This window comes from Thunnus thynnus, chromosome 8 (assembly GCF_963924715.1).
Source record: "Thunnus thynnus chromosome 8, fThuThy2.1, whole genome shotgun sequence".
In the NCBI taxonomy this organism is placed as follows: Eukaryota; Metazoa; Chordata; class Actinopteri; order Scombriformes; family Scombridae; genus Thunnus; species Thunnus thynnus.
In genome coordinates, this window is record NC_089524.1 from 11,287,288 (window position 1) to 11,309,785 (window position 22,498).

The following is a 22,498-nucleotide window of genomic DNA, read 5'->3' on the forward strand; positions in this document are numbered from 1 at the left end:
AAAGTCAGGGGATCACAAAAGTCAGTGGGTTTCAACCTCTAGGGATTATGACTGTCTGTACAAAATTTCGAGGCAAGCCATTCAACACTCTATTATAATATTAGTCTGGACCAAAATGGTGGACAGATGATTGACTGACAGATAGATAGACGGACCGAAATCGTCCCACCTTAGAGCCATGCCACTGGTGTAGCTGATTACATTTACATAAAAACTTTCAAACCTGATTGTCTTACAACTTGAGTGATTGGCATGGCTAAATACAACTAAAGGTATGTGAGAAAATGTGGGGGTTTTTTTTGTAATTTCAACATTTTGGGTGGGGGCTCTAGGGCTCTGGAATTTCACACCTCTCCTTTTGATCCTGGTACAGTTCAACACACTAAAAAGCATACGCCTACTTTATATCACCACATTTTTAAAACAGTTAATCTACAACAAAAGGAAACAGAACTTGCTGGAGCTGCAACCTTTCACTTTTTCTCCAGCTGATGTGTTATTTCAGGAAGGGTCTCTTTGATACAGAAAAGGGTGTCAAATATTTTAACAGAAAACATTACGCAGAAGATAATATCTCTCTTTTATTTATTTATTTTTACAATGCACATGTCTCATCAGCTATAACACAGAGTTAATGATCACAGCAGTATTTATATAAACCACTTTATTCCCTAGAGCTTTAGCATCTTACACATTTGTAAACATTGTCATAGATCATAAAAATGTAATTAAACAAAAAAAAAAAAAAAGAAAAAGAAAAAGAAACATACTACAGCTCTTGTATACTTTCTAAATTAATCAGCCAAATGCTATAAAGAAAAATGAAAAAGTGTAGCCTAATATGAGTTTTACAGGGTGTCAAAAATGACCTGCTTGTTTTGTTGCACACAAAATATGGAAAATACATAATGCCATATGTCCTTTAATCTACATATAAGGCTACAGCGAAGAGCTGGTTAGCTTAGCTTAGCATAAAGACTGGAAACAGGGGGCAACAGCTAGCCTGTCCAAAGGTAACAAAATCTAGCTACAAGCACTTCTAAATGTCACAAATGAAAGTTTTCTTGTCTCATCTCATACAGTTAAGGTTTTGTATGCTGGTATCGATCTTCTCGCTCAGCAAGAAGGTTAATCAATGCCTTTCCCCAAAATGTAAATCTATTTATTTAAAGAAAACAACATAAAACATAAACATGTAAAAACTGACATGAATCATCTCCTAAAAAAAAAAAAAGAAGAAGAAAACTGCAAGTTGCAAAGGTTTGTCGCCCATTCATCCCTGCAGCAAGACTGCAAAACACTTTTTTTTGTTTTCAGTTTTCTGAGTTTCTTCCAAACCAGTGAGGCTGAAGAATGAGCATATAGGGGTTGGAAGTGCTTCAGTGTAACATTCCACTGCTTTCTGTGCAGCCTTTGGGCCCCTGCAGGTATAGGTGTAGTGTGTCAGATTCCAGGCCTCCGCTTCTGCAGGTGTAGGTAGTAGTGTGTAAAATTCCACTGAGTGCCGCCGAGAGCCACCGTCTCTAGCTGCAAGTGGGTCTCGTCATTGCACTCACCACTCCACCCAGCCTTCCTTTGCTCTGACCTAAGCTTCACTTCAGCATATGGGGGAGTTCGAGGAATCCTGCAGCAAGTTGGATTGTAGGAGGAGGAAATGGCCCGAGAAAAACAAACTGTGCCGGTATCTAAAAGGCAGCCTGAAACAACATGGTCAGGAAAATAAACACACCTTTATCCTGATGGAGAGAGAGAGAAAGAAAGAGAGAGGGAAAGAAGTAGCGGGGCCGTTTCCATGGTATCAAGTTTTTGTTTTTCCAAAATGGTGGCTTTAATTTGAGACACTCCCTACAGAGAAGCAGGGAGTGCTCCTTCCCTGTAGGTGGGTAAACAACATTGAGATGTTTGAGGTATCGAGAGGGGGTGCACTTGGCGTGTTTAGGAGTTGCCATCAAACAAAACCAAGCGTTACAAGCTCCTCTTCCATGTTATCAAACAGAATTACATGTTTAGACGAGCCATCTGGTGAAAAAACAAAAACATGGCGAATAGCATGTTTTGCAGCCGCACGTTCGAGATGGAAAAAGTTCAGCTGACAAACAGGTATACTACAGGTGAGGCTTCTTACAGTGCATTCAAATAGCTGAAAGCAAAGTTTGGAAACAGTATGATTGCATATAAAATCATGTTAAAGATGCAAATGTTTAACTCTCGGCAGCATGAGCTGAGGCTAAGAGGTGTCCACTTGAAATGGGAACTTTGCAGCTCCAGTAGAAAATTCACATGATGTATGAAAGTGAAATGAGCACTGGGGTATGAAGTGGACATTTCTTTCAAACATAGAGATGGTTTAGGTAGAGATCCCCAGAAAGTATCAAAAATAAAAGGAAGGACTCACAATCTCTTGCTGTTTGTGATGGAGTCAACAATCCAGTCATATTGCAGTGTTTAGAAAGTGTTGATTTTCAACATCCAGTCTCTCTCATAACCACAGGGAAAGCAACCATCATCTGTCTGTGGTCAACAAAAACCGACAGCAAAAGCAGGTTTCCCAGAAGTCAAATTTGTTAGATAAAGTACAATGAAAATTCCCACTGTGTTTTTCTATGAATGCAATCACAAGACTTTTTTTTATCAGTAAACATTAAGATTCTTTACAAAATCCCTTTATCAGGCACTTATCTCAAATCCAGAGTTTTACAAATCCTCAGGAGTAAAAACATAAAGAAAAGAGATCAACATATGATCACATTTCCAAAAGAATGTACAAAAATCCCTATAGTCCGCTTATCCAAAGTCTCCACCTTAGATCAGGCTACTGGTTATCATTTCCAAGGAGATTCCAGGGTTTCGGATCTCTTTTGAGAAATTTCTTCTTCGGGATCTCACTGAGGGAGAACGGAAGAGAGCGGCCTGAGGGGTTTTCTTTCCGGGACACGATGCAGTCCTTGATGGCCTCTTTAATCACCTGTTGGGGACAAATGAAGAGATTAATTCCAAAATGCCATATTTTATCATCAATGAGGAAAAATAATGCTACCCTAGATCTATTAATTTGTATTTCAATACAAGGATATTTCCTGTTTTTTGTTTTGTTTTGTTTTGTTTTTTTGCAAGAAGAGGTCTCAAGGTTCACTTGAGTCTTCTTTATCATCCAACAATGTGCATTAGTTTTAAGATGTGTTTAGTGTCTATTCATATTTAGATTTATTATTTAAAGAAGCGAGATGACAGGTACTTGAAAACAAAACATTTTTGCAATATTGACTGAAATATTATTGGGACTTCCAGGTTATTAAATATATAAAGATCAGGATGCGCTCATGTGTTTGAAGTCTCATGCTGTAGGGGACATTTCAATAGCGTTGGATGATTTAGGAAACTTTGTGGCCTGGTTCCAGACTTCTGAATTTCTGCCTACACGTTGGATTTTTCCAGCAATGGAAATAATAATGTTAATACCATTTGATTGAGTTGATACTTAGGCAAGAATGTCATTTTCCATATGTTAGCGCTGAGTATTGAGATATTCAGGAAAACGTGACAGTGCAGGTCTGTCCGAATAAGCTGACCTTCAAGTTGCATCACATTTGAATCCTTAATCAGCAGGAGTGATTCAGATATGGTAAATGAAAGTCAGTCTGACATTAAATAAGACTTGTACCATCTGGTCTAAGGCGGGTCTTTGGAATTTGAAATTTTCAATGTTGCTTAATAAACTGCTAATTAGGTAATGACAATACAAAAATGCAAAACTTCCCCTATTGACAACACTACATGAGGTTAACCATGAATGACAATGAATGATGCAACAAACTGAAATCATTCATAACATGTAAAGGTGCGGTAGTGAATCACTATATAATCCCTTCATGGCACATCCAGTGTCTGTAGTATAAACTGCAGACATTGCTATTGTTTGATGTTGCTTGGTGCCAGAAATCTTTTGTAATAATTTTGTAAACAATAAACATCTCGTAAAGACAGAACTGACCTCCAGGTTGTTGAGAGTGTTGAACTCCATGAGGTCATGGAGTCGGATGAAGGCCTCGTTGGAGTACTGGAAGTTAAAAGTGGAGAAAGGCGACTCGGGGTCGTCGAAGATGTCAAAATCTGCCAACTCCTTCTCCTTCTCGGTCTCTCTGGGAACACCTGTTCATAAATAAGAAAGAATGAAAGTAAATAAATAAAAACTGATCCAGTGGGATGAACATAGAGTTGGTATCGAGGATGAAATATATAATATATGTTGAGTTTCAACAGAGGTTGACAAAACAATCTCACCACCTTTTTTTGCACTTCCCATCAACAAAGGCTAAAGAGTTGAGTTCAAACCTTTCAAATTCTTGATCAAAAGCTACAGATAAATACCCTGAGGTAAAATTGTTTTGTATTTATTTAACAAAATTTTAATATGTTTTAAATGTACTGAGGCAATAAAAAACGATTGCGTGTCTGAAGCACAACCCTACTTGCTTCAAATTTGATCTTATTTACTATTGAAGACAATACATGAATTATTCTAATTTCTTTGTAACCAGAGACAAGGCGTGCAACAATGAGTTTACAACTTTATGGTGCTTTATTACACAGGAAAATAAAAGTAGAATCAAAGCTGTTAGAATAATTTAATTGTAAGATTGCAAGATAGTTTGCTTTAGTCACGTCGGATTCATCAGCTACTTTTTGTGGAAAACTTCTATCATCATATGAAAGACAACGTGCAGGAAAAAGTTACAGCTTGGAAAATGCAGGCGTCCAATTCTGAACTGATTCTCTAATGACTTAAAGTATCCAACTTTCTTTTCCACAGAGGGGAAGTCCATATATAGTGTGATTCCTTTGGACGTCTTTTGGGTCCGAGTGCAAAAACCATTATGTAATGTCCATAAACAGCGGAAGTATGTAGGCAGATGACCTACTGAATGTAAAGAGGCATTGGAGTGGAGATGAGCTGGAGATGCAGTGTTAGTGTGTCTTTGTATGGCTCATGATGTATGGCCTGTTTACACACAGAGCTCTCCCACTGGACTGAGAGATTCCCTACCGCCACTTGGCTCCTAAGGGAACCATAATTCACCCAGACAGCTCATAAAACACTGAGTGCACTGTGGTTCCCGTCTGTGTGTGCGTGCACACACACACACACACAGCAAAATGCAGGTGTGCTTAAAGACAGGCACACCATTTCCACTACTTAACCACGCTGACCCTGAGCAGAGACTTTTTTTTTTATGAGGGTCACTCAGATGAGGGGCCCGGCTTCTGACTAGACATGAAAAGCTGTCCACGGTTTACTGAATATGGTTGAACTCCAGTGCAACTTCGCGGAAGAGATGCCTCATATGCCATGCCAGTAAAACAGCATTATTATAATAATCCAGATTGTTTTGGCATATTTTCCCTCTCACATATGCGGCGGAAACCTCACCACATGCACATGCACTTACCAGGCGCTTTGAATTTCCTGAAGTTGATGTTGACCAGGACAAAGTGGATGACAGTGGGGCAGTTCTTTTCGCCTTTTTTTGGTTTGAACACGTAGCATTCCTTCAGGCCCTCTCGGTCAAAGACTTTGGGGTCAATCTTGGGGAATGGGAGCTTGTTCATTCGAGCCCATTTTTCTGCCAACAGGAGCTCCTAAGGTGTAAATTTACAATTTATGAAATTTTGTTCTTGATTCTCCATTTGCACTGATCATTTTTAGCAATTCATGACTGTGCATAAAGTCGGACTCTGACCTTAAATGGGGGACTGGAGTCGCTGGGTCGTGCAGAAAAGTCAAAAGAGATGATGAGGTCAACACCACGCTGTGGTCGCAGGATGAGGGGGTAGGGAAGGTTGTAGGTCAGGCCGCTGTCCACCACATGGATCTTCTTGCTCTTCACATCAAGAGGCTCGTAAATACGATCAAACTCATCTGGGTCTGAAAAAATTCCACCAAATTAATTAAATGATGATGAAACATTATTGTGAAACTGCCTTTGTCTGCACGCACATTTTATTCCACACAACTAACCCAGCTGATTTCGTGACTCACATATGTAATTTTGACTGGGAGTACGGCTGAGTATCATTTTTAAAAATTGTTCATACTGGTGCCAATACCACACCTGCATTGCAGTGCCTGTTGTCTGCCTAACTTCCTTAGTCTGCTTAACAAACATGTTTTAATCTCTTAAACTCCCCAAGGACGCCGGCGTCCTTGGCCGACATTACTGTCTTTCAGAGGCTGTAGCAGGCTCAGTGTTAAAGTTACAGTGAAGATACTGTTATCATATGGAACTAGAAGACCTAAGGCATCCATTGTACCACCATGTCATGATAGCTTGTCGGGAAGGGGACAAAATAGCGCTCCAAGGTTAGGTTAGATTTTGGTGAGGGAAAATCTGGCATGGCCATTTTCAAAAGGGTCCTTTGACCTCTCACCTCAAGATATCTGAATGAAAATGGTTCCTATGGGTACCCATGAGTCCCCCCTTTACAGACATGCCCACTTTATGCTAATCTCATGCAGTTTATGGTGAACACCATGCAGTTTTTTGCATGCAGTATAAATGTGTTACTTTCACCCATTCTAAGAATAGTGCATTTGAATATTTCTGCAGAATGGGGTCACCGTTAAGTTTCACTGTTAAGTCATCAAATTTATTTCCAGCCACAGCCGGCAGCTGTTTTCACTGAAAAAAACTCTGATAAACCAACTGTACACTACCTGCCCAGCACCAAGCAGCAGACAGAAAAAGTTAGCTGGCAGTTATAGAGCCAGATATTAACTTCATAACTTGGCAGAGACCAAAACAGCCAAAAAGAGAGTGAATATTAGACTTCTAGTCATCAGGAGGAAACACAATTCCAAATAAATGCCAATGGTGATCCATGTCTAGATGTGTATATAGGCAATTGTTTGTGTTCACTACAACAACTTTTTATGGTGAAAGTAGTGTCAGTGTTGTGTTTACAGTTTACACTGTCCTGTGGTGGCAAAAAGTCAATTTATGGTGCTTTAACATAACAGAACAAGTTTATTTTTACAACAAACATCAGTGTAAAGGTCAGTATGGGGTCAGTACTAAAATATATTTTGTGTGTGGGTAAGGTTTGATATACACAACCCAAACTATAATTAGACTCACATGCATCTACTTGCACATTAAACCACCGGGTACTGCTCAGTTATTATTATCCATTTCCCTGTATTTCATTATCATTCCTATTGTGACTGTCTACAGTTCCTAAACAGTCCCAGACCAGATGATCAAGAAACTGGAAATTCAAAACCACAATATGCAAAATAATCATGTCCTGGCCTGTTTTTCATTTGCGTGGCTATTGTAAAAATGAAGCATTGAATTGTGCATTTATCTATCTCACCTGTGACAGCATCCACCTCCTCCTCCGGACTAGGGGCGTGGCACGTGACCTCAGTGACGGGAGAGAACGGGATGTTGGTGTTCAGGTTCAGGCCCAGCATGAAATTATGCACCTGGTTAGAGAGTGAAATGGGGTATGGAGGTAAAAAAAGGCAGGTTGTTGTGAATTTGAATATAGGAAAGGTGAAACTAGAATAAAGCATGAGCACATGCATGTTAAATATTTTCATGGTTTCCAGTAAACATTTTCCAGGTACCTTCCCGGCCCGGCCCTCTCTTGTGTTGAACAAGGCAGAGTCACTGAAGAGCGACGTGACCATTCGTTGAACCCAGCTGGCTTGAGCAGTGCGATGGTACTCTTCCTCTGCCTCCGGGTTCTCTGTGCCACCTGAACACCAACACAGTGAGAGAGAAATACTATTAAGCATGCCTTGTCCAGAGGAGCCATCCTTCAACATAGTTTGCAATTACAAAGAATTGAACTGTGGCTCAGGAAGTGTGTCTTTTTCTGCAATAAAACTGGAACAATTTGCAACTGAATTTAGGCTACATGAGGTTACTTAAATGTACCCTGTGGAGTTTTGCACCAGTAGTTGTACACAGGGATGAAGTCAACACAATTCACATTCCTGCCACTAGTTTCAAGCTATTCCACTGATCAACAGTTGGCGGCGGTACTGTGCAAAGAAACTTAGTAATGTGCCAACAACGGCGGTGGAGAAAAAGACTGCGAGTTTGCAAACAAGGATGTAAACAAAGGATAATTTTATGTATTGAAAAAAATTGCTTTGGCAAGTGTTTCATGATGAAGGACATACATCAACACGATTGTTAGAACTCAAGGATACAAACAATTTTCATTTCAACAAATTTAATTATACTACACATTAAAGAGCCTATGAATCATGCATCATGCAGCTCACCTTGACGTGGCCCGTCTTCATTGTCCAGACTGTCTTCTCCAACGATGTGCTGTGGTTTGATCTGCTCTGTAAGACACATGACAGCTTCACTCATCAGGTTACAACTTCAAAAGAAACTTGTTAATCTCATTTATATCATCACAGACAAACACTGCACCTAACAGAATGTTTTTTAGACCTTATCAAATTTACTGTCTATTATTTATTGCTGTCAGAATAATCCCTGGCGGAAATGCAATACATCTGATAAACTGATGCATTCTTCAACTGGGTGGAGACATTCTTAGCACTTAAGTACAACCGATGCATTGTCAGAGGTGTGTTTAAAAGGTCACCCCAAACAAATACAGTCAACCAGAGCAAACATCCGATGAGCTGTCAGAACAATCACAGAAAGCGGATACCTTCACTGTTGTGGTAACATCACACAAAAAACACACAGACTCATTCACAAAATACACATTTACAGTCTGGTGAGGTCATTTTAAAGGTGTGAAGATACCTACTGGTGTCATGAGACAAAGAGAAAGAGCGTAAGAAAAGACAAACAGTGGGATCTCAGACATAACTGAATGCCAGTGTCAGTAAGAGGGTGTGACAGGAAAGTGTTTTCAAATCATACCTGTTATCTTATCAACGGATCAATGCATACCAAAGACTAAGGCTGGAGACACGTATGCTCACTTACATAAAGTAACCATGACTAAAAACACATATTTCAGATTATGATGAGATATGAGATTAGTCTCAAGGTCCACAATTCCAAAATATATTATTACACAAGGAAAATAATCATGTAAATCATATTTTGGATGTAAGAAACACATTTTCTCCTAAACAATAAAGAATATATTCACAAGTATGTAAAATATTTCTTTTGTTGTAATGTAAGTGCACAAAACTTTGTCCATTTGGCCAGTTTTTGTAAATTTTTCAAAAGAACCTGAAAATTATGTTACTTTACATCACTATACTAATAGCTTATTCCAGTATTTCTGTGTATACTGTGCTGTTTGATGCATAAAGAACAAAAGTTATACTGTACAATACACAGAAAGAGAAACAGAGAAACAGAGATAGGTTACCTAACTCCTCCTCCATGGTGCTGCCACCAGCTGTGTCTTTGACCCCCAACACTCTGTTGAACAGGATCGAGAAGGCGCTGCCCCACACACCTGATGCACAAATATACTGTTATTAAATATGATATGCAAAAGTCTGACTGTTGTGTTCAGTGGTCGTCGATGAAAACATGTTGCTCACCCATTAGAAAATGAAGAGGGTTTTCCTCGTATTTCTTCACAACAGTTCCCATGAAGAACTTGCTTCCAAACAAGTCAGGGGTCATGAAGGTGCCGTATTTTGCCATCCCAATTTCGTAAGGACTGAACTCCACCCAGTCTGCAAGTTGAAACTTCAGTGTTAATGTAACAGAAACATTTTTGGAACACGTACGCCATATTTTGAATAAGCACTTGTCACCGACCGCTGTGTCTGCTCTGTAGTTACCAAGGTGTTTTTGATCTCTAAAAATGCAATGTATGTACAGTTAGCATATGCAGTTACTGTCTAATCTCTTGCGCAGATTTGAAAATGTCATATTGAGGCACTGAATATAAGACCATGGGCAAACACTGTCTGTATCCCTGGACTGGACACCTTCAAGTCAAAATTCAGGGAATCAAATTCCTTGAGACCTAAAAAAGAGTCTCCAGCAGCTGAGTCTGAATTAACAAAACTTTATTTGAATGACAAAACTGAACGTTCTTAAAGGTGCAGTGTGTACAGAGTACAGAGGGACCGGGTCCTCTTCCACGGAGCCCGCCATGTTGCAGTGTCATGTTTCTACAGTAGCCCAGAATGGAAAAACCAAACACCGACTCTAGAGAAGACCTTTTGCGTTTTTTGTGAGTTTCGCAGCCACCGTAGGTTCTCTTTTATCAATTCTTGAGGCCCTGTCTTACAAAGGGGTCATGTGTAAAAATCTACTTCTCTCTTCTTACATGTTGCATATTCCAACATTAATATTTAATCAAATTACCAAACTAAACTAACACAGCAAGCCCAGGGTGGCATAATATTCCACAGAAGCAGTACTGGCTGGTTGGGCCTCTGTGTTGTCTGCACTGTGTGTACAGTGTGCACTGTACCTGTCTGATAGTTCACAACAGAACAATACACAGAGAGTGGGAGGAACCGGAGGTCAATATGGCCCAAAGATCAATTCCGCTCCAGGGCCAGTTCATTCATCCATGATAAACAACAAGATGAAAACTGAGCTACATTGTCCAGCTCAACCATACCCATTACTTAAAACTGAGTCAGTGGGTGAAATTGGCAAGAACACAGCAGCTTTCACATTACAAAAACAGTACTCTACTGAAAACCAGTGTCAGAAATAACAAAGGGCAGAACTGCCCTTATTTCCTAGTATTAAATAGCTGTGAGAGAAGCACCATGTCTGAACGCACGCACACAACTTAACCTTCCTTAAACTCTTTATTCTTCCCTGGCCCGATGGGTTGGTCAAACAGCCGTGATTGGCTGGATGTCTGTTTAATGACTCTAACTTGACCAATAGGTTTTCATATATGGGGAACTCAGTTTAATTTCATCAATGACCATAGGAAAAAGTGGCATCATATTTCTGTAAAAGCACGGGTGTCGCAACACCAGTAACACCCGCTGCTGTGAGGCGCCTGCATACACACAAACACTCAGGCATGCAAGTGAAAACAGTTGCACAAATGCACACAAACAATACACACAGATATATTCATATACAATGGAATACTCAAGCCTCTGTCACCTTTTAGCCAATAATTGCCTTTTAAATGTGCAGATTATTTCACAACTGAACTTTACTTGAGCTTACTATTTTCCATTGTTTCAGTCATAAAGAAACAGGGAATTTGATTGATATTTGATGATAAGAAATAAAATTAAAAAAAACAACGTGATTGTAGATTAGGAATGAGTTTGGCCTTATTCTAATGCATATCAAAGTGATACTGCACAATAATGGCTCTTCAAAAGAAATAACAAACAGACTGCTTGTGGTTTGCTACAGTAACAGTGCGAGTGTCAGATTGTGGGTGAGATGCTGAGATGCTTCATACCTCACAATGAAGGTGTTCTCTATGGCTTTTTGAGCTACTGTGTGTTTATTTAAATTTCTGATCTATCTATCCAAGAATTGAAACCCACACAGCTGAGCAGTCATTTTGTGCTTCTGAACAACATGCGTCAAACAAACATCTATGACAACAATTCAAGTCATTTGTAAATGCGAACATTTCCTGAAGTTAGCACCAAGACAGAGTCACGCACGTAACATCTTCCAATGAACGATGGAATGAAGATTAAAGTGGTATTTCAGCTACTGTGATGAGATTTTCTTGGAACCTTTGGCAAAACATCAAGTTAAACTAAAACATAATCAGACAGTCTCATAAGCACATCTTGACTTGTTGATCTATCAAACATGACAGATTTTTGTCATTACTTGATTGTATTTTCTATTCAAATTATCAGTTCCACTGAAGCATGTTGCACTGTAGCTGTGCAGGCTACATCAACATTGAGGAAGTACTATACAACATGGGACTAACCCAGAGTCTGTTACGGCCTTGTGCACTCTACTCGGTTTCTTGATATAACACAGTTGCTATCTGTCACCACAGAGCAGTCATTACACGACAGCCCACCACGTCATGACACATCCTCTCTGTGGTAGCAGAGTAGCATTATAAGGAAATATGTATCGCTTGGTTATTTTGCATGTGGCCAAGCTCATCTGATCAACTCTAGTTACTCATTACATATGCAAAACAGCTCTGTGAGGGACATAGAGTACATGCAACACACAATTTAATAAAAGCACAAGCAAATACTCACAAAATGACAGATATTTACCTGCAAACATGAGCTCAGAAACATCTGGCTTGACATGCAGACATGTGAAGAGAGGAAGGGGACTCTGGGCCTGGTTTACTTTCTCCTGAAATTCACTCAGCTTGGTGTCCATCCTCTGATTGAATAGAACGGTCTTTATTCAATCATTTACACTCACATTCATTTATTCACACGTAAAGTAGATGTTCAAACAGTATTCTCACATACAACACCAGAATTTGGTTCCATTGTGACTCCCACGATTATGTGAAAGTAAAATATGAAAGTAGAAATTGAAATACAGGGAAAGACTGCACAGAAATGAAAATAGAAAGTTTAAATTAGGATGAGAACAGTTCGAAAGAAAAGAGAGGAAATGAAACATGGACTTACGGGAAAAAGCTAATATACTGGTGAACGATAAGCAGACAGAGAAAAAAGGAATTCCATTGAAATTAAAACAAACATCAGCTCTCAGACGGCTCTTACCGCAGGTATAAGCGTCTCTCCTATGAGCATACCGAAGATATCGGTAAAGGTTACAGGCTGCCCTGAGGCCTTTTTGCTCCACAGGGCCTGGATGTAGTTGGTGATGTGTTGGGGAAGCAAGAGCCTCAGCGGGTTACTGCTTACTCTTTTCATCAGCTCCTTGTTGATCTCCTTTGGGCCCTTATTTGGAAACTCCGAGTGGGAGTAGAGAGTGGACATGTACCTACAGGGATAAAAAGAGAATTGGATAGACACAATGAAGCATTGAGAAAGAAAGACGTATTGCACAAATGTAAATCTAAGATGAAATGTTCTGGTGTCACTCAATATATGCTTAAAAAACACACTCTGCTCTTTATGACACCATAGCGGTTTACTGTACTTGTAAGGAAGTCAAATCCAATAAGTCACTCCACAAACATGAAGATGGAGACTGAAATAAGCCAGAAGTGTTCGCTTGATGACAGCTTCATACCAGCAGAGGAAGGCAGGAAAGTTTGCCAGAGGAGGGAGGAGGCAACACCGAAGGAGAGTCAGAGAGAACGTAAGATAAAAGAAATGTGGCAGTGACAACAAAGAGGAAGATAAAAAAGACAGAAAGTGCCTTTAAAAATAAAAGGGGTCAGGAGAAGAGAGAGAAGAGAGGAAGTAAAACTGACCAGGTGGATCCGGAGAGACCAGCGACATAAGTGGCGCAATCCAGGACCCCAGACTCAAACAGGGCTTTCATCACACCTGAGAAGCCGACCATGGCGCGGAAACCACCTCCTGAACCCACTATGGCTATTACTGGCACCTGTAACACACATACGTATACACACACATATATATACACAAAAAGATAGTAATGATGAGAGGAAGACAGAGGCGTACTTAATCTCATAATTACATACTACACAGCAAGTGTATGAGTCTCACATTCTTTCTATCTCATTCTTTCAGCTTGAGTAACTTCCCTCCTTTGCCTCTATACAGTGAAGGAGCCATGCCAGTTGCGTCACACCTTTGCAACATTTTTAAACTTATCCCTTCAGATTTTCAACTATTTCGTAATTGTCACTGTGCAACATTGTTTCCTGTCTGCAGTCTGTGTTCTTCTTATAGTAAGTTATGAATATTCTGACAAACTTTGTCCCACAAGACCCATCATGGAGATCGAGTTATGTGATGTTAGAGCATAGTGGAAAGCGGCTGGTTATCTAATTCCTCTGGAGTTTCCGGCACAAGTTGAAGACATGAGCAGGCTTGGTTGGAGATTACAGCCAGGCCCAAGGGCGTCTAGCCAAAACTATACTCGCGAGAAACTGAAACTTTGCTTAGCTCAGAGCAGGGGGAGCAGAGCGTGAAGCTTATAGAGCTCACTGCATGCCTCACTTCTCAGTGTGAGAAATGCAGACGTGTTATTATAGACTGAGAACACAGTTTGTGAAAAAGTGCATTCACAGTTTTGAAATTGGCAAGTCAGCAAGTCTGCAGCAAGTCTGGCTACATTACCAATAGCAACAGACTTCAAAGATTTGCACAAGTTTTATTTGTACTATTTTTTATTGCACATTTTTTTCACTAATAAACGCTACATTTCATAAATAAGAATGAATAAGAGAGTTTTTTTTTCACCAGTACGATGAAAAAGATGTGTTGGATATATGTCGCAGTGAGACAAAGAGTCACTTCGCTTCACTTTTGTGGCTTATTTATTAATGCATTAGTTTGACATTTTGGGGAATAAAAAAACAAAGTGTAAACTGATCAAACTGAGGAGATATATAAAGGTGTTTCTAGATTTAAGATATTTTTTAACTTTGGACAGAACCAGGCTGTTTCCAGACTTTGTGCTAAACTACTGTAAGCTAACGGCTGCTGACCGTACAGTAGCTTCATATTTTAGAGAAAGTTATGAGAGTGGTATTGAGCTTCTCATTTAATTCTTTGCAAGAAAGCAATTAGGCAAATTTCTTAAAATGTCAAACTATTTCTTTAAGTATGAGTCAATTGGCTGATTTAAAAGAAAATGAAACATGAATGGCTTTCTGTCAGCTCACAGCAGCCATTAATTTTTCATGCCACATGCTACTCCAGCGTTGTACTGTACGTAGGAAAGGACAACAGGATGGTGAAGTTGAGTGCTTGAATAAATGAATCAACTCACTAATTTACATAAATGATTGAAAAAGGTTTTCATATTTATTCTATTTTAAAATATTTTGTTGCTCTGTACGCACCTCCTCTGGAGAGCTGGGGAGGAAACGAGGCTTCTCCATGTCCAGCAGCTTCTTGATGCCCAGCATCACTCTTTCTCTGCGGGTCTGTCTGAACTGCTTCTCTTTTTCACACAGGGCCAGGCTGAACCGCAGGTCAAGATTGGTGCTGTACACACAAATTATGAAATATAAGATTCTCTGATAGAAATCTGATAGTGGGAAGGTGAATACCTTTCACATGTTCTGCTGAGAGGCAGATAAGTCTGTGGAATACTACTGGTGATGTCGAAAGTGATCTTTAGGTCAGATAAGATGTCTCATAATAATCTCATGACAAGCATATGTCAACAGACAAACAGTCATAACCTTAAACCTCTCTTACAACTCACTTTTTCATAATTAGTAAACCTTTAAACATGTATGGAATTTCCAAACCTTATCACTATCGTCTATGCAGTGATACAATGGGAGTTATGATGCATTTTAACTGTATATTAGCTTTAACAAGTATCCTGTTAATCCGGAGCCACACCACTTTCAGTTCTAATTTTAGTTTCTGCACTGCTACAGGTGAATTCCTGTCTACACAGTAGTTGAATTCCAGTGTATTCCAGTGAACCTGTGACACATTTGTACATACAGCATAATTTAGATATTACCTGTATTGCATTTCACATGAGGGCCTTTAGGTTGATGCCAGAGTGAATACTAACAATTATCACTTTATCGCTAAATTAAAATAACTGAGATGATTGATAGTAATTGGAATACATACCAGATCTCCAGTAACATCTCTAAATATACTTTGGTTGCCTGTCAAAACAATGAAATATGTGGTTATGGTACAGTGAAGGAGCTGTTGATTGTGGTTGGTGTTTTTGTCAACAGGCAAAAAGAATGAATGAACAAGGTAAAAAAAATGAAAATAAGAGGAAAAGAGAGAAGAATGGTCAGTGGTCAATAAAGGTCAGTTTAAAACCTTTTTGCATCATTGCAATCGTTATTTAAATAGAAATGAAATCAATCTTTATATACATTACTTTATTTATATATATTGAAAATGTATCAATTAATTAATCTGTTATGATTAACTAACAAAAAAGTCTAGAGTTATTCTGATGGCACACTTTGGCCTCCATACACATGCAGTATAGTGTGTAGTGATTCACTGAAGCTGAACAACAACATTATATCAAATGGAAAAATGAAAGGTGTCATGTTCATCTTTTCATACACATTTCCTTGTGATCAATCTTGATATATCTAATTTCTTTGGAGGCCGTGGGATCTTAACGAGAATGTAAATTAAGCTTCTATAAGTGTCGACAGTACTTTCCTGCACTACATGCGTTTAATGTGAAGGTGAAATGTCTTACTTTGCCAATGAGGAAAATCTCCGTCTTTGTCTGGCCTACTCTGAGCTTGCTGATGTCGAAGGATGACGTTCCAAGTGTCTCATCCATCACATAATTGGCATCCATTAATGTTAGCTGATTGAAATAAACAACAGAAGTGTACAGTTGTCACAACAGTCTAGTTAAACAACTATCAATATAAAAAAAATGTGGCACGAGTCATTCTGATAGTTTATATGATCATACTATTAATTAATCTCATAAAAATAATGATTAACTTTGTTAATGTGGGTTTACGCTCCACTAGATCCCTCCCCTCTGTACTGGGATAGATTATACTGGACTAAATTAGACCAGAAAATGCAGTTCTTACCTCCAGGACATTCTGCTGGTTGGGGTCTAATATGAATTGAAACGTCTCGTTCCATTTTGGGTTGATGTTGTTGTCTATGTGCGCTGTCCTCTTTCTGCTCTCTGGAGCTGACGGGATGTACAGCTCCACATACGGATCTGGTGTATCCACTGCAAACACACACACACACAAACTGAATTATTAGGATTTGTTTCCCTACAGTGTAACTAAACAGCAACAGAGCCCAAACTCACAGTTTCCCCCTACCCAGCAAAAATAAAGATGGTGAACTATATTCTTGTTGGAGACCTTTTCTTGGAGAAAATAACACAAATACATAGATTTACCTACTGTGTGCACACAGCATGTTTTGAATAACTTGAAGCAGCAATATGTGTGAATGTAAGAATCATGTGCAAAAGAAGCAAGAAATGTATTCAGACTCACATAGGTCACCCAGCGCTCCCTTGGTGACATTCTCTGCTCGAACTACCTTCACTGTGAATTTGTGAGAGAACTGTTGTTCCACCTGCAATACAACAGTCACTCAGGTCAGTTTAGTGTCACTGCTTCACGTGAGCCAATATCAAATTATACAAGTCAAGTCAAATTTATTTATAAAGCACATTTAAAAACAACAACAGTTGACCAAAGTGCTGTACAATGAAAAAAGCAAAAAACATAAAACACAATAAAAACACAACGACCAGTTTAAACAATAAAAAGACAATAAAACACTAAAAGCAATAAGACCATAAGAAAAAGAAAGGCAACTCTCATACTGAGTTTAACGCCATGGAATAAAGATGTGTTTTAAGACGGGATTTAAAAACATGCAGTGTAGAGGCCAGGCACGATCTCCCCTGTGTTTCAACCTTGATCTTGGGACAACCAGAAGCAACTGGTCAGTGGACCTGAGTGACCTTGATGGGATGTGCAGTTGTAAAAGGTCAGAGAGATAGGTTTGAGCTAAATGATTTGTAGGCAAACAATAAAATCTTAAAATCAATCCTAAGACATACAGGTAGCCAGTGAAGGGAGGCCAGTACGGGGAAATGTGTTTTCACTTGTGTGTTCCTGTTAAAAGACGAGCTGCAGCATTCTGGACTAAATGTAAGCGTGAGAGGGAGGCCTGGCTAACACCAACATAAAGGGCATTACAGTAGTCAAGTCGGAATAAGATGAAAGCATATATAACCCTTTCATAATCATGTAATGATAAAAAGGACTTGACCTTAGATAAGAGCCTCAGCTGGAAAAAGTAGATTTTATCACTGAGTTTATCTGTTTGTCCGATTTAAAATCACCGTCCACTATCACACCCAGATTTTTTACTGTGTGTTTTACACATGGTTCAAGGGAACGCAGATCCATGTAAGGGGCCTCACAGGCACTAACGGGTCCAAATATCAGGACTTCAGTTTTACTCTAATTATAGTTTAAAAAATGTAAGGTCATCCAAGCTTTGATGTCTTTGAGACAGTCCAACAATGGTTTTAATTATATCTTTCCATTTAAAAGGCAGGTAAATTTGAGCGTCATCTGCATAGCAGTGGAACAAGACACCATATTTTCTAAGAATGGACCCTAAGGGGAGCATGTAAAGGGAAAAAAGGATTGGCTCGATAATAGCACCCTGAGGGACTCCACAAGGGAGAGGCGCTGAGGAGGAAACACGGTCAACAAGTAAGACCTGAACCACTCCACAACAGTTCCTTTAATGCCAAAACAACGTTCCAGGTGACAGATGAGACTACTGTGGTCTACTGTGTTGAATACAGGTGTGAAAGAGTCAGTAGCTAATAAAAGATTGTTAAAAACTTTTAAAAGAGCTGATTCAGTGCTGTGAAGGGCTTTAAAACCATACTGGAACACCTCAAGAATGCAATGTATGTATAAAAAAGATTGCAATTGTATGCATACAACTTCCTCTAAAACAGTTTGGAAATTGGCCTAAAATTGGAGAGAACCAAAGTGTCCAGATTAGATTTTTTTGATCAATGGTTGCACTACTGCATGCTTAGAATTTGCTGGTACAACACCAATAGTCTCACAAATCTCTTTAAAAAGGTTAGGGGGCAAAACATCTGTGGGACAAGCTAAAGATTTGAACTGAAGAGACAGGCTCAGACTGGTTAAAAACAACAGAGCAAGTGACAGTGATGGATGGGTCGTAAGAAGGGGGTGCGATATGTGCTCTAATGATAGCAATCTTGTCAAAAAGGAAAGTCGGGGAGTTTTTCACAGGTTTATGAGAAAACATCAAGACAAGCAGATTGGGGGTATTAAGAATAGCGTTAATGGTACTAAAAAAATATGAGGTTTGTGACAATTATTAAAATAATTTCAGAAAAATATTTTGTCTTTTCGGCTTTGACAATTTTCTGATATCTGCAGCAGCTGTCCTTTAAAATGTCAAAGGACAGCACACATGGTGTCATTCAACCATGGTTCAGATTTAGGTTTAAAATGCATGATTTTAAAAGGAGCGATGGTATCCAGGATGATACAAATCACACAGCTAATCAGGAGTATAACCTATAATGCATGAGAAATATATACATTTGCACATTATGTAAGCAGATTCACAACAGGTTCATGTGTCATTCAGTGAGAACATCTGAGGATTTTGGCAGACAGACACTGAATGTCACATTAAGTGTGAAATTAATTTCCTGGCTGTGTTCACACTGATCAATATTTACTTTCTCCCATCTGAATAACATTAGAATGGCAAAATGCTCACTTCAAAAACATGCTAAAATATAGGCTACACAACAGTCTGTGCTAATGTCTCCAATGTTAGACAACATGCAACATATAAGTTGAAATTCAAACAGTTTTGGAGTACATTAATCTCTTAAAGAAATGTCCCCTTTGTCCTCCATGAATACCCATCCCTGATCCCATGCTGGTTTAAGAACAGAAGTTGTTTTGCATTTCAGACATCTGTTCATGTTTACAGCTGTTTTAAGGTGTGACCATTCATGAGGAACACATTAGCCTCTGATGCTTTTCTTATAAAGGTCTCTTGTATGTTTTGTAGTAATGCAGGAGAGACAATTTGGTTTCAACTCAGTATACACAAGCCTTTAAAACAGTAAGTGTTGAGAGACTTTTAACAGATGTCCTATAGTCCTACAGGGCTGTGAATGCAGATATCAAACACATTATCTCATGCTCATGTTTGCTATTTGTAAAATCCACAGTGATAATAAACACGGCCGTGAAGTTGACATGTTTGGTGCAATGTTTGTCCAAAAATGCTTAGAATTCCTTCATGCTTATTGCTCAAAAATCAAAAAGATAATGCCTGCTACAGAACTATTTAGTACATTAATTGAAACAACAAAAACCTCCCCACTTCTATTGGCTTTATTGTACTTATGTCCATACTCACAATTATATTGGAAGCCATTGTCTGCCGTCAGTAGAGTAAGCCTTCGACAAGATGTGAACTTTAACTCAGGAGAACATCTCAGTCATGAACTGAAACATTTAGAGCCTGGAAGATGAAACATATCGGTTGAACAGGTTTTCCACTGATCACAATTTGCAAGATAACAAGTAAACAATATGAGAAAAGCACATTTATCCACATTTGACCGCAGCTGTCACAGCCTCAACAATCAGACTTATTACTGTAATTTCTTGAAGAAGGATACCGTCTTAAATAAGCCAGAACTGCTTTAGAAATATCAGTGAAGTCCTTTGCATCTTGACAGGGTAGGAAGTGTGCTGAGCCACAAACCCAAGATAGGAGGACTGAGTCCGGTGTTTGTGAGAAAGTGAGTGCAGTTTGTGAGAAAGATGCCAGTAAAAAAAGATGTATGTCTGATGTCAAATGGCCAATCTCACCGAGCAAAGATAGTGTGTGTATGACATAGTGAACAGTATAATGTGCAGCAGGGAAGCAGCAGGGTGCATTTACAGAAGAGGGGGTGAGACAATTATTTTTAGCAACATTGAGCCTTTCTCTTTACGATGGTTAAATATACATATGTTGATAAGAAATTTGAATACGGTGTGTGTTTGTGTGTGTGTGTATGCATGTGTGTGTGTGTGTGTGCGTGTGCGTGTGCGTGTGTGTGTGTGTGTGTGTGTGTGTGTGTGTGCTGGGATAGCACATCAAGGTCAGTGAGCCTTTTCTCAGCTGTTCACCAAAGCGTATTATTACTGAGGGGACTGAGAGCACGTAGAGAGTCACTGTGTTCACAGAACTGGTCACGTAGTTTGCATTAGTGGTCCAACTTTCGAAAGTGCCAGTTCACACTGCCCTTGTTCTGCAGCATACAATGAGTGCATGCAGCCTGTTGATTCCTGTGTGTGTGCCAACATATCCCAGAGTCCTCACAGCACAATTTTTTATATGAGGATGTAGAATGTGAAAGAGACACACAGCAACCAGCCATGATGCAAAACAGTTGGAGTAATTATAGGTTTTAAAGGTATACTGGTGTCTCCTACTGTATGAATACGTGTACCTGAGACGTACAAGATAAAGGTTGGAAGTGAAAAAATCTCACAAGGCTACTTCTATGAATCACTGTGCATTTCCCAAAAGAAATATTACAGTGAAAAGTCATTACAGGGTATCTCCTACTAACTTGTTATTAGGCCCCTGTAAACAGGTTTTGCCTGATTCTTTTTTTGGCTAAGCAGAATAAGGTCAACACTGACAAGGCCTGACTGTGTGACATGCAATAATAAATAATGTAAGACAGTATAGTTGGTAGTGTAAACTATTAATTTTCAGTTATGTAAACATATAGTATGATATAAAGCATTTTATACATGCAAAACAGGAATTTAAATGTTATTTTCTTAACGACGACTAAGTGCATTTGTTCACACTGATCTGCAGTATTTTACTCATTTCACACTGAATACAGGCTATTACAAAAGGCATCAATAAAGTGTTGATGTTCTTTGAGTCCTAATATTGACGCGATTTTAGTTTCCTCGTCCTCTGCGTTGCGTAAAGTCAACTGTTCAAGAGGACGCTGGTTAAACTTCCACAACTCGCAGTCACTGGCACTGACCTTCCTCTCCATATTCCTCTCCAGTCCTATTTGCCTTAAACATAACATTGTGTCTTCAAAAAGAAAAGAAATGGTAACATACCTTAGCAGGAGCGCACTATCAACTCACAAATCCTGAAAACTGTGTCATGCTGTTCGAGAGTATCCACCACTGTAGAACTGAAGATGGAGGAGGTGCTTCAGTTTCTCGGCAGATGTACAATACACACACTCGGCAGTCAGCAGGAACGCAGTTCTGCGGTATCACACTAAGTTAGATAATATGCAGGCTAATTAAAGCCGACTACACGAAAACAAAAAAAGTATTCCTTATGACATAAAGATATTTTACTGGCAAGAAGGAAGTACGGAAAACTCCGTGGAAGAGTCAGAAGCTGACTCAGCGGGGGGAAGCTGCAGCTGGTCTCCGCCTCTCAATAAGTGCGCAATGGTGTCCGCGTGAGGGCGCATAAAGGTAAAGACTGACTGTAATGAAAATAACTTTCTGCTTCGAAATGACACACCGCTGACTCTATAGTTATGCTTATTAGTAAACTTCCGTTTTGGGTCGTTTCCACTGTCTGATGATTTGGTGGGCTACAACTGTAATTTTATATAATTGTGGCTTTCTTCATGAAGTATTTCCATTAATGTTATCATGAAGCCCGGTTATCATAAGACATTATTCATTTCACATGAAAATAAACATAGATAAAGTTATGCCTGATTTAATTCCAACAGAAACCCTTATCATGAAACGTAGTCATACTAATTTTAGACGTCATCTCTTAAACAGATACAATATTTATCATGCATCAGTATATGCATCATATTTGTTTTATTTCTACACGTCCGGCGATTGAAAAGATGGCAAAAACGGATCTCTTTTTTTA

General features: G+C 39.2%; 1 protein-coding gene across 1 annotated transcript; it reads right to left on the reverse strand.

Moving 5' to 3' along the window:
* Positions 1-568: 568 nt before the first annotated feature.
* pla2g4ab (phospholipase A2, group IVAb (cytosolic, calcium-dependent)) lies at positions 569-22,039 on the reverse strand. Its single transcript, XM_067596465.1, has 19 exons — positions 21,709-22,039; positions 19,985-20,089; positions 17,032-17,113; positions 16,606-16,754; positions 16,254-16,367; positions 15,653-15,690; positions 14,899-15,043; positions 13,336-13,472; positions 12,677-12,899; positions 12,209-12,323; positions 9,557-9,694; positions 9,379-9,468; positions 8,294-8,359; positions 7,628-7,758; positions 7,372-7,483; positions 5,739-5,923; positions 5,448-5,637; positions 3,992-4,149; positions 569-2,965 (listed from the first exon to the last, which is right to left on the reverse strand). Exons 2-19 carry the CDS (start codon positions 20,000-20,002, stop codon positions 2,813-2,815), a joined length of 2,244 nt encoding a protein of 747 aa, XP_067452566.1. The 5' UTR covers positions 20,003-20,089; positions 21,709-22,039; the 3' UTR covers positions 569-2,812.
* Between the last annotated feature and the right edge of the window lie 459 nt (positions 22,040-22,498).